Source organism: Dreissena polymorpha, chromosome 12 (genome assembly GCF_020536995.1).
Source record: "Dreissena polymorpha isolate Duluth1 chromosome 12, UMN_Dpol_1.0, whole genome shotgun sequence".
In the NCBI taxonomy this organism is placed as follows: Eukaryota; Metazoa; Mollusca; class Bivalvia; order Myida; family Dreissenidae; genus Dreissena; species Dreissena polymorpha.
The window spans coordinates 35858765-35871730 of NC_068366.1; the positions used below are offsets into that span (position 1 = coordinate 35858765).

Below are 12966 nucleotides of genomic sequence, written 5' to 3' on the forward strand. Positions count from 1 at the left end.
TTTGGATCCTGATGAGACGCCACGTTCTGTGGCGTCTCATCTAGATCCAATCTGTTTGCAAAGGCCTTTAAAATTCGGTTCCAGCACTGAAAGAGTTAAGAAGCATACTGTATTTGAGCGCACAATAAGTGTCACACGAAGAGCACTTTCAGCACACGGACTACTCAATAAAAACACTTGTTTCATATGACAACAGTATCCTAGCAATCGGCAACAATTATTATTAACTCAAGTGTAGTGGACAGAGAAAGTGTTCCGGACATTACATTATGGATATATCATAAATATTTGGTAACTGTCAAATTGTTTGCCCGCAGTAGAGGGTGCAATACTATTAACTGTCACCCCGAGGTTGTTATGCCAAGGGAAACGGTTCAAAATATTACCATTGATACAGAGGGGAAAACAATATATGAGTTATTACCTTCTTAATATTAAGGTAAATTAAGATAACAACAACATCAACAATAATTGCAATTTTAATAATTGTTAATATAAGTAATAAAAGGATTTGATGTTCAGGCAGTACAAGTGTAAGCTATCTCAATTGCAACACTAGTGGCTATGTTTATTAATAAAATGTTAACAGTCACTTTCTTCTGAAGTTTTGTTTTATTAAAAATCAGAATGGTAACTTTGCTATTATAGATGCAGAACCACATAAGTTTCCTGCATGAGGAGCTTGTAAAGTTGCCATCGTTTCCAAGGAAAGCCCTGGATGCAGAGTTTAGTCTCTACAATGGAAATATTGGAAAGGTTTGTATTCTGCAGAATCATTGATTGTGTATATTCAACTCTTATTGAAAGCTGAATTCTAAATTTTAATGAAAATTAAAAATATTTGAAAAACTCAAACTGGTCAAAGGTCAAGGTCACTGTGACCTCTAAAAAAAATGAATTCTGACAAACTTTCATTTATTCAAAACTGCACCCGCAGCCAAGTGTGGCATCCATTATGCGGTGCTCTTGTTAAACAGTTTGTAATTGTTACCATTGGGAATCAAATTTTTGTACCACAAAAGTTTAACTTAATTGCAAGATGTTGAAGTACATTTTTATTTTAATTGTTTTGTCATTTAATATATTTTCAGTATGTTTGTGTAATAATTGTAGTTTCTTATATAATTTAGGAGTTGTTTGGACTGGACACTCTCCACAAATCATCCTGGCTCAAGGTAAGTACTCTTTTCAATTTTTTTAATTATGAGCTGTGCTCTGTGAAAAGTGGGTTTAATTAATGTGCGTAAAGTGTTGTCCCAGATTAGCCTGTGCAGTCCGAACAGGCTAATCAGGGACGACACTTTCCGCTTTTATGATATTTTTCGTTTCAAGAAAGTCTCATCTTTGCAAAAAACCAGTTTAGGCGGACATTGTTGTCCCTGATTAGCCTGTGTGGACTGCATAGGCTAATCTCGGACGACACTTTATGCACATTCATTAAACCCCCTTTTTGCAGAGCACACAGCCCATATATGTTATTCAGATTTAACCCCCTCACAAGGCAATTGCTATGTTTTAAATGTAATTTTCAAATTAACATCATTTGAATCCAAAGCTCAAACCTTTGTTGGCAGCAAAACTACATTTGACCTGTGTAGCCGCGTCTTTTGTAGATTTTCTGTTGTGTTGAAAATTGAACACATTTTAATCCTTATAATTAGTATATCTTTAACTTTCCCAGTTAAGACCTTTGTAAACAACTAACAAAATGTAACCTATATATCTATTGTCAGTTGACAACATTGTTAAAATAAGGCTGTCAAACATAACTTTTGAAACCATTTGTTGACGACGCTAACCCCTCAATACCCACATTTCCTCCTCACAGTTGATGCACACAATGTTTTCTCGTATGACGTGCTCGTTCAACTGGAGCCAGGACCTGTGTCTGTTCCTGAACGTGATAAATGGCTGCATCATCCTGCACTGTGAGGACTCCGCCATGCTTCGATACAGCCTCGCCACCGTGATTAACGCCAGCATTCACTTCAAACACATCTTTTCTATGAATGGGTAGGTACCAGCATTCACTTCAAACTCATCTTTTCTATGAATGGATAGGTACCAGCATTCACTTCAAACTCATCTTTTCTATTAATGCAAATGTACCAGCATTTACTTCAAACACATCTTTTCTATTAATGGGTAGGTACCAGCATTTACTTCAAACACATGTTTTCTATGAATGGATAGGTACCAGCATTCACTTCAAACACATCTTTTCTATGAATGCATATGTACCAGCATTTACTTCAAACACATCTTTTCTATTAATGGGTAGGTACCTGCATTCGCTTCAAACACATCTTTTCTATGAATGGATAGGTACCAGCATTCGCTTCAAACACATCTTTTCTATGAATGGATAGGTACCAGCATTTGCTTCAAACACATCTTTTCTATGAATGGATAGGTACCAACATTTGCTTCAAACACATCTTTTCTATGAATGGGTATGCACCAGCATTAAATTCAAACACATCTTTTCTATGAATGGATAGGTACCAGCATTCACTTCAAACACAACTTTTCTATGAATGGATAGGTACCAGCATTCGCTTCAAACACATCTTTTCTATGAATGGGTATGTACCAGCATTCACTTCAAACACAACTTTTCTATGAATGGATAGGTACCAGCATTCGCTTTAAACACATCTTTTCTATAAATGGGTATGTACCAGCATTCACTTTAAACACATCCATTCTATGAATGGATAGGTACCTGCATTCGCTTCAAACACATCTTTTCTATGAATGGGTATGTACCAGCATTCACTTCAAACACATCTTTTCTATGAATGGATAGGTACCAGCATTCGCTTCAAACACATCTTTTCTATGAATAGATAGGTACCAGCATTCGCTTCAAACACATCTTTTCTATGAATGGGTATGTATCAGCATTCACTTCAAACACATCTTTTCTATGAATGGATAGGTACCAGCATTCGCTTCAAACACATCTTTTCTATGAATGGGTTTGTACCAGCATTCACTTCAAACACATCTTTTCTATGAATGGATAGGTACCAGCATTCGCTTCAAACACATCTTTTCTATGAATGGGTATGTACCAGCATTCACTTCAAAAACATCTTTTCTATGAATGGATAGGTACCAGCATTCGCTTCAAACACATCTTTTCTATGAATGGATAGGTTCCAGCATTCACTTCAAACACATCTTTTCTATGAATGGATAGGTACCAGCATTCACTTCAAACACATCTTTTCTATGAATGGATAGGTACCAGCATTCACTTAAAACAAATCTTATCTATGAATGGATAGGTACCAGCATTAACTTCAAACACATCTTTTCTATGAATGGATAGGTACCAGCATTCGCTTCAAACACATCTTTTCTATGAATGGATAGGTACCAGCATTCACTTAAAACAAATCTTATCTATGAATGGATAGGTACCAGCATTAACTTCAAACACATCTTTTCTATGAATGGATAGGTACCAGCATTCGCTTCAAACACATCTTTTCTATAAATGGGTATGTACCAGCATTCACTTTAAACACATCTATTCTATGAATGGATAGGTACCTGCATTCGCTTAAAACACATCTTTTCTATGAATGGGTATGTACCAGCATTCGCTTCAAACACATCTTTTCTATGAATGGATAGGTTCCAGCATTCACTTCAAACACATCTTTTCTATGAATGGATAGGTACCAGCATTCACTTCAAACACATCTTTTCTATGAATGGATAGGTACCAGCATTCACTTCAAACACATCTTTTCTATGAATGGATAGGTACCAACATTTGCTTCAAACACATCTTTTCTATGAATGGGTATGTACCAGCATTAAATTCAAACACATCTTTTCTATGAATGGATAGGTTCCAGCATTCACTTCAAACTCATCTTTTCTATGAATGGGTAGGTACCAGCATTCACTTCAAACACATCTTTTTCTATGAATGGGTAGGTACCAGCATTCACTTCAAACACATCTTTTCTATGAATGGGTAGGTACCAGCATTCACTTCAAACACATCTTTTCTATGAATGGATAGGTACCAGCATTCACTGCAAATGCATGTTTTCTATGAATGGGTAGGTACCAGCATTCACTTCAAACACATGTTTTTAAAATCTATTTTAACATGCACCGCATTAAAAATAATTGTCAGTGATAAGTTACTGTGTTGCTTCAAGATGTCCACATATAAATAAGTCTTGTTCTGGAAAAAATGGGCTTAATGCATGTGATAGTGTTGTCCCAGTTAAGCCTGTGCAGTTTTATACAGGCTAATCAGAGACAACACTTTCTGCCTTTACTGGATTTTAGTTTAGAAGTAACCTCCTTTCAACAAAAAATTCCATTAAAGCAGTAAGTGTCGTTCCTGATAAACTTGTGCGGATAAATCAGGGACAACACGTAACCCGCATGCCAGAGCTCCAGATAAGGATTTGTGAAATTAGTAACGGTACTGCCACTGACTGAAAGAAAAGGAGTAACGCTGAAAATCAATTAGTACCTGTACTACCATATCCCAAAATACAGGTAGTACTGTACTGGCCATGTTCTTGGATATTGAAGGGTGTATAACTGACTTCACAGAATAATTTGCAGCAATTATAATAAATGCATTTAGCTTCTGAAACAGTTACTTTATTCAGTTTTCCATTTTGCATTTGGCATACAACTTAACATTAAATCTCTTGACTAATAATATTTCTTCATTTTTATTGACACAAGCCAACCAGTTAGTTTGGTAAATGACCATTTTTGACGCTGTCTCATCAGTTTTCCATCGTGTTTTCTATCGTTTTTAGCCACCTTTGCAATCAAATCGTTAAATATTGGGGCGACAATGTCTTGGGATTACAGATTGAATGTCAGGATGGTTAGACGACACCGTATGTAGCCTTTATATGACAACAAAGTGTAGCTTTGAACAGCCTTCGGTTAATTAGCCGGCCTACCATTGTGCGCAGACATATTGTTTCTGACGGGTTTACGAGTTAAAAGAAATCACGCGGCAGAATGGACAATAATTCCGGAAACCAGTCTACAACTTTTCGGAAATTTAAATTAGCGAAAAGCGCCGTTAGGTTAGAGACCAACAAATCATGCCGCGCGGACGGGGACATATCAGTACGGCCAATTTTTTTCCGTAAATGAGTAAAAGGGATATTAAAGTCGTAATTGTACGTCCAATTTATAAAAAATAAATGAGTAATTCTCATGAAAAAGCCGTATTTACGGCTGTACGGCCCTTATCTGGAGCTCTGGCATGCATAAAGCCCAGTTTTTCCAGTACGTGGCCTTATTAATCGCAGGTTTCTGAATGTGGTGCCTACACTTTTGAGGACATACAGCAACCATCTTCCCAACCCCCTCATCTGCAAAGCCATCCAGTTTGTGTGTAAGCAGTTCTACATCCTGCACAGGAAACCCTTCATGCTCCAGGTATGGCGGTAACTTGCCGAAATGTGTGAGCCTTGTTCTGAGAAAACTTGGCTTAATGCCTGTGCGTTTAGTGTCATCCCAGATTAGCCTGTGCAGTCCACTTAATGCATTTGCGTTAAGTGTCATCCCAGATTAGCCTGTGCAGTCTGGGGACGACAATCTGGGACGACACTTAACGCACATGCATTATGCCCAGTTTTCTGAGAACGCAACTCTTGTGTCATTGCTCACAATAGTTAATGTACATGGACCTGTTTGCTAGCAGTTTGTATGTTAGTAGTTCTAAGCGCTGCGTAAGATATCTTTTATGCTGCAATAAAGTTATTGCTGTCTTTGGCCTGTCAAAAACTTTTAAATGTTGTAATTAGGAATTTTAATGGGTATGCTGTGTCATAAAGTAAATTGGGACAATCGTCATTGTTTCAGGTTTTGTAGTATACAGAACATAGAGGAGTTTTTTTAAATTCAGGTGCCCTGTACATATGTTATGGGCCATGGGCTCGATGAGGCTTTCTTGAACATACAAGTGTATGGTGTACTGTTGTTGACATAAGAAAACTCTACTCATATCTGTCTTTTTCATTTTCTACAAGCACCAATCATTTTCAGCTGTTTGGCAGTCTGGCCCCTATAATAGACTTCCAGTCAGCTGCTACTGGACTTATTGACACCACTAAGGTAATATATAATTATTGACAGTGAGTTTTACCCTGTATTACACACATTTTCTTGCTTTTGTCCTGATGTCTGTTGTCTTTAATATTTTGCTTGGTAATACAGTAACAATATTTTGGTTATTGCTTCGGTATATTAGACCTGATTATATGATTACCCTGAGTATTAAACTATTTCAATATACCAAGGTTTATCTTATGGTTGTATTTGGATACAAATTCTCTTCATGTTATATTTGGTTGTAAATTCTCTTTTCAGGTGCAGCCCAACTGTCTGTTTGACCTGCTTCTTTCCCTGGAGAAGGACACACCTGATGTTTTAGGAATATTGAACCTGATTGAATATGAAGTCCCGTTCAAGGCTCTGGTAAGTGTTCACATCAAAGTCCAGTTTGCTGGGAATATATAACCTGATTGAATATGAAGTCCCTTTCAAGGCTCTGGTAAGTGTTCACATCAAAGTCCAGTTTGCTGGGAATATTGAACCTGATTGAATATGAAGTGCCTTTCAAGGCTCTGGTAAGTGTTCACATCCAAGTCCAGTTTGCTGGGAATATTGAACCTGATTGAATATGAAGTCCCGTTCAAGGCTCTGGTAAGTGTTCACATCAAAGTCCAGTTTGCTGGGAATATTAAACCTGATTGAATATGAAGTCCCTTTCAAGGCTCTGGTTAGTGTTCACATCAAAGTCCAGTTTGCTGGGAATATTTAACCTGATTGAATATGAAGTCCCTTTCAAGGCTCTGGTAAGTGTGCACATCAAAGTCCAGTTTGCTGGGAATATTAAACCTGATTGAATATGAAGTCCCTTTCAAGGCTCTGGTAAGTGTGCACATCAAAGTCCAGTTTGCTGGGTATATTGAACCTGATTGAATATGAAGTCCCTTTCAAGGCTCTGGTTAGTGTTCACATCAAAGTCCAGTTTGCTGGGTATATTGAACCTGATTGAATATGAAGTCCCTTTCAAGGCTCTGGTAAGTGTGCACATCAAAGTCCAGTTTGCTGGGTATATTGAACCTGATTGAATATGAAAACCCTTTCAAGGCTCTGGTAAGTGTGCACATCAAGGTCCAGTTTGCTGGGTATATTGAACCTGATTGAATATGAAGTCCCTTTCAAGGCTCTGGTAAGTATTCACATTAAAGTCCAGTTTGCTGGGTATATTGAACCTGATTTAATATGAAGTGCCTTTCAAGGCTCTGGTAAGTTTGCACATCAAAGTCCAGTTTGCTGGGTATATTGAACCTGATTGAATATGAAGTCCCTTTCAAGGCTCTGGTAAGTGTGCACATCAAGGTCCAGTTTGCTGGGTATATTGAACCTGATTGAATATGAAAACCCTTTCAAGGCTCTGGTAAGTGTGCACATCAAGGTCCAGTTTGCTGGGTATATTGAACCTGATTGAATATGAAGTCCTTTTCAAGGCTCTGGTAAGTGTGCACATCAAGGTCCAGTTTGCTGGGTATATTGAACCTGATTGAATATGAAGTCCCTTTCAAGGCTCTGGTAAGTGTTCACATCCAAGTCCAGTTTGCTGGGTATATTGAACCTGATTGAATATGAAGTCCCTTTCAAGGCTCTGGTAAGTGTGCACATCAAGGTCCAGTTTGCTGGGTATATTGAACCTGATTGAATATGAAGTCCCTTTCAAGGCTCTGGTAAGTGTTCACATCCAAGTCCAGTTTGCTGGGTATATTGAACCTGATTGAATATGAAGTCCCTTTCAAGGCTCTGGTAAGTGTGCACATCAAGGTCCAGTTTGCTGGGTATATTGAACCTGATTGAATATGAAGTCCCTTTCAAGGCTCTGGTAAGTGTGCACATCAAGGTCCAGTTTGCTGGGTATATTGAACCTGATTGAATATGAAGTCCCTTTCAAGGCTCTGGTAAGTGTGCACATCAAGGTCCAGTTTGCTGGGTATATTGAACCTGATTGAATATGAAGTCCCTTTCAAGGCTCTGGTAAGTGTGCACATCAAGGTCCAGTTTGCTGGGTATATTGAACCTGATTGAATATGAAGTCCCTTTCAAGGCTCTGGTAAGTGTGCACATCAAGGTCCAGTTTGCTGGGTATATTGAACCTGATTGAATATGAAGTCCCTTTCAAGGCTCTGGTAAGTGTGCACATCAAGGTCCAGTTTGCTGGGTATATTGAACCTGATTGAATATGAAGTCCCTTTCAAGGCTCTGGTAAGTGTGCACATCAAGGTCCAGTTTGCTGGGTATATTGAACCTGATTGAATATGAAGTCCCTTTCAAGGCTCTGGTAAGTGTGCACATCAAGGTCCAGTTTGCTGGGTATATTGAACCTGATTGAATATGAAGTCCCTTTCAAGGCTCTGGTAAGTGTGCACATCAAGGTCCAGTTTGCTGGGTATATTGAACCTGATTGAATATGAAGTCCCTTTCAAGACTCTGGTAAGTGTGCACATCAAGGTCCAGTTTGCTGGGTATATTGAACCTGATTGAATATGAAGTCCCTTTCAAGGCTCTGGTAAGTGTGCACATCAAGGTCCAGTTTGCTGGGAATATATAACCTGATTGAATATGAAGTCCCTTTCAAGGCTCTGGTAAGTGTGCACATCAAGGTCCAGTTTGCTGGGTATATTGAACCTGATTGAATATGAAGTCCCTTTCAAGGCTCTGGTAAGTGTGCACATCAAGGTCCAGTGTGCTGGGTATATTGAACCTGATTGAATATGAAGTCCCTTTCAAGGCTCTGGTAAGTGTGCACATCAAGGTCCAGTCTGCTGGGTATATTGAACCTGATTGAATATGAAGTCCCTTTCAAGGCTCTGGTAAGTGTGCACATCAAGGTCCAGTTTGCTGGGTATATTGAACCTGATTGAATATGAAGTCCCTTTCAAGGCTCTGGTAAGTGTGCACATCAAGGTCCAGTTTGCTGGGTATATTGAACCTGATTGAATATGAAGTCCCTTTCAAGGCTCTGGTAAGTGTGCACATCAAGGTCCAGTTTGCTGGGTATATTGAACCCTGTACAAGGCTCATAATAGTTGAGTTTTGGAGAATCAAATAATTAGAATAATTGCTTTTATGATTTTCTTAGAATATTATTTGATACTATTTTTCCTGTATTCCTCTGGTGTTAGGACTTTCGTTACGAGAATGACCACGACATTTTCAACATGCTCCTTGTTTATCTCTGGTTTCAGGACTTTTGTTACGAGAATGACCCCGATACATTCAACATCCTCCAAGTCATAGACATGTGTGTAACCGTGGTGGTGTACTCACCAGAGTCTTTCCGCAGCATTCAGATGCTGGTACGTTATATAAGAGAAGTTAATACTTAGATGAGTTTAGATCTATGTTTTTTAGCTCTATTTCATCAAAATTCTGAAGCTTATTGTGGCTTATTGAGACATTCTAGAGCCCCTTTCATACATAGTACCAGCACTTAGTGTCGTATCAGAATATCTAGAGAATGCTTTAGAGTATGGATCAAAAGAGCCATTGGTACCAGATCTCACACTTAGTTGATTTATAATATCTCTTACAACGATTAGAGGGGTACACTTGATTCTCCATTTGATGTCTGTCTTTCTATCAGACCTCAGACACACTCAAACAATTATAAATTTGCATGCATTTTTTTTCATGATATGAAGTTTTGCATGTGCAATATTTTTATAAACAGTTTAAATTTGCTTAAGTATTGACCTTTGTTATAGTAAAACAGAAAATTTCCATTACATTTTTATTTAAATTTGCAACCTGTTTCAACATCTTGCTTCTGACAAGAATACAAAAAAAAACTTGTTGGATCAGTCAACATTAAAACAGATTGAGGAATAAACAGCGAGGCACTAACCATCAATGTTCTGCCTGTTACCATGAATGTTCTGCCTGTTACCACAGACTGTGTTAGAGATCGTCCTACCTCGCTACCTGGACTACCTGAAGATGGAGACAAACAAGAAAGACAACCCCACCGCGGCCAGAAACGAGGTCAACATGATCAACGCTATGGGCTCCTCTGTGCGCGCTCTGATCACATCATGTGACTTCTTCTCAAGGTTTGAAGCTTGAACCTGTGATTTGTTTGATTCTTTGAAATGTATCAAATTTGGCATTAAAACAAAGAAATAAAGAATAACACAGGAGAAAATTACAAAAACACCAAGAACTGTATTATAAGTAGCTAAACATACAATTGGAAAGAAGTTTCTGAAGAATGAATATCATACTGTTTTACTGAGATGAGTTGTTTGTATAAACCAAAAAGCCTGTTCTTTGTCCAAAAGACTGGAAGAAACATACCAAAAGCTCACGAGTACAATAATTTGAGTCGTTTTCTGAGAAAACTGGGCTTAACGCAGGTGCATAGGCTAATCAGGGATCACACTTTACCCTTTTATGTTATTGTTAGTTTCAAGTCCTTCTTTACCGAAAATCTAATTTAGGCAGAAAGTTTCGTCCCTGATTAGCCTGTGCTTCAAACATGGATAGATGGCAATATGGAGATTATGCACGTCATTTCATTTTATTCCTACGTCAAGAACTATGGTTGCTATGGCAACACATATATTTAAAAAAAAAAACTGACAATGGTGGAGTTTCACCGGTAGGGGACAATATTGCTTGGCAATCTCTTGTTAAAAAATTGACATTAAGGTTTGCATACGTGATACAATTTACATTAATGTTTGTGTGCAATAATGGTATAAAGGGAATAACAGGTTACTGTCTGATATTTTTGTAATATATCAGGCAAGGCTTAGAATAATATAACGGTGAGGCTTGCTTAGCTGTTATTATATTCGCGCTTAGCCTGATTTATTACAAAAAGGTCAGGCAGTAATCTATTTTTCTCTACATCCCCGATTTTGAAGAAATTATGAAAAAAACGCTAAAAACGCTGCATTTTTAGCCGGAAAAAATTACTTGTCGTTTGACGTGTTAATAATGATGTCTTGAGCACGTGCGCTTATAAAAATGTCTTTTGCTGTTTGTGTTGCATTTTGTGTTTAAAATATATTACGTCTTGGTATCAAATTGTTTGTTTTGTTGAATCTGATTCGATTTTACTAAAAATGATTACTTAATAGTTGATTCCAAGTAATATGACCTACCTCCTATCAGCGACTGATGTAAGAACTTTCTGTTGAACTGATATTAAAAAATATATCATGCAATGTTATGTCAGGCAGATATCAATGCAGCGGTATGACAAAATATTATCTCTTTACCTACTGTAGGTATTTTTAAACTCCGCCATAGGTGGAGGGATATTGTTTTGGCGTTGTCCGTCCGTTTGTCTTTCCGTCCTTCCGTCTTTCTGTCCGTCCGTCCGGAGCCATATCTTGGAAGTGCTTTGGCGGATTTCATTGAAACTTGGTATGAGTATATATATATATATGGATAAGAAGATGATGCACGCCAAATGGCATTGTACACCATCTGTTAATGATGGAGTTATGGCCCTTTGTATCTTGAAATAGTGCTTTTTTGAGTGTCAAATATAACACTTTTGTGTCCAGAAGCATATTGGCGGGGAATATCAATTAATGAATTTGCTTGTAAATCAAGAATTCATGGTGGTCCTCAGAGTTTTAATGAGAGATCACTGACCAAGGCCTTTAGCATTCACCTTTCATTTCTCCATCCGCAGGACGCTTCCGTTGCCGAGGCAGTTTGAAGTTGAGCGGACAACCAGTAAGGACAAACGTGACCGAGGGTCGCCAGTGGAAACCAGCATTTTCTATGATGACAGAGAGGACTCCAATACCTACCCCAGGTGTGTACAGTAGGCTTGCACCATCTTTGATACTGGACTATTAAAAATTAGCCATAACAATTATATGAGCTTCTGTTCTTTTTAGCTCTTTTTGTGACCTGTCTTTGTCCGTCGTCCGTCCGTTAACATTTGTTCGTAAACACTCTAGAGGGCACATTTCTTTTCCGATCTTCATGAAACTTGGTCAGAAGCTTTGTCCCAATGATATCTTGGTCGAGTTCGAAAATGGGTCATGCCGGGTCAAAAACTAGGTCACTAGGTCAAAAAAAAGAAAAACCTTGTAAACACTGTAGAAGTCACATTTCATGCCCAATCTTCATGAAACTTTGTCAAAATGTTTGTCTTAATGATATGCTGGTCGAGTTCAAAAGTGGTTCTGGTCCGTTGAAACAGATGGCCGCCAGTGGGCAGGGCAGTTTTCCTTATTTGGCTATAGAGATACCTTGTAAACACCTTAGAGGCCACATTTTTTGTCCGATCTTCATGAAACTTGGTCAGAACATTTGTCCCAATGATATCTCGATCGAGTTCGAAACTGGGTCATGCTGGGTCAAAAACTAGGTCAAACAAAAGAGAAACCTTGTAAACACTGTAGAAGTCACATTTCATGCCCAATCTTCATGTAACTTTGTCAAAATGTTTGTCTTAATGATATGTTGGTTGAGTTCAAAAGTGGTTCTGGTCCGTTGAAAAACATGGCCGCCAGTGGGCGGGGCAGTTTTCCTTATTTGGCTATAAAGAAACCTTGTTAACACACTAGAAGTCACAATTTTTGCCTAATCATCATGAAAGTTGGTCAAAACATTGGTTTTATTGATATCTCGGACAAGTTCGAAAATGGTCCCGATCGGTGAAAAAACATGGCCGCCAGTTGGCAGGGCATTTTTCTCTATATGTATATAGTGAAAACATGTGAACACTCTAGAAGTCACATTTTTGGCCCAATTTTCATGAAATTTGGTCAGAACATTTGTTTCCTTGATACGAGAGTCGAGTTCAAAATTGGTGCCAATCAGTTGAATAACATGGCTGCTGGGGGGGGGGGGGGGCAGTTTTCTTACATTTATATAGTAAAAAAAGCTTGTGAACAC

General features: G+C 38.3%; 1 protein-coding gene across 2 annotated transcripts in view; it reads left to right on the plus strand.

Moving 5' to 3' along the window:
• Positions 1–12966, plus strand: part of LOC127852737 (protein unc-80 homolog) — a 138829-nt gene that overhangs the window by 76948 nt on the left and 48915 nt on the right. For both annotated transcript variants that reach the window (XM_052386689.1, XM_052386691.1), the window contains exons 37-45: positions 649–756; positions 1131–1175; positions 1829–2013; positions 5313–5442; positions 6052–6120; positions 6376–6483; positions 9291–9401; positions 9997–10154; positions 11750–11875. In XM_052386689.1, the coding sequence (XP_052242649.1) occupies positions 649–756; positions 1131–1175; positions 1829–2013; positions 5313–5442; positions 6052–6120; positions 6376–6483; positions 9291–9401; positions 9997–10154; positions 11750–11875 (1040 nt within the window). The remainder of the gene's footprint in view (positions 1–648; positions 757–1130; positions 1176–1828; positions 2014–5312; positions 5443–6051; positions 6121–6375; positions 6484–9290; positions 9402–9996; positions 10155–11749; positions 11876–12966) is intronic.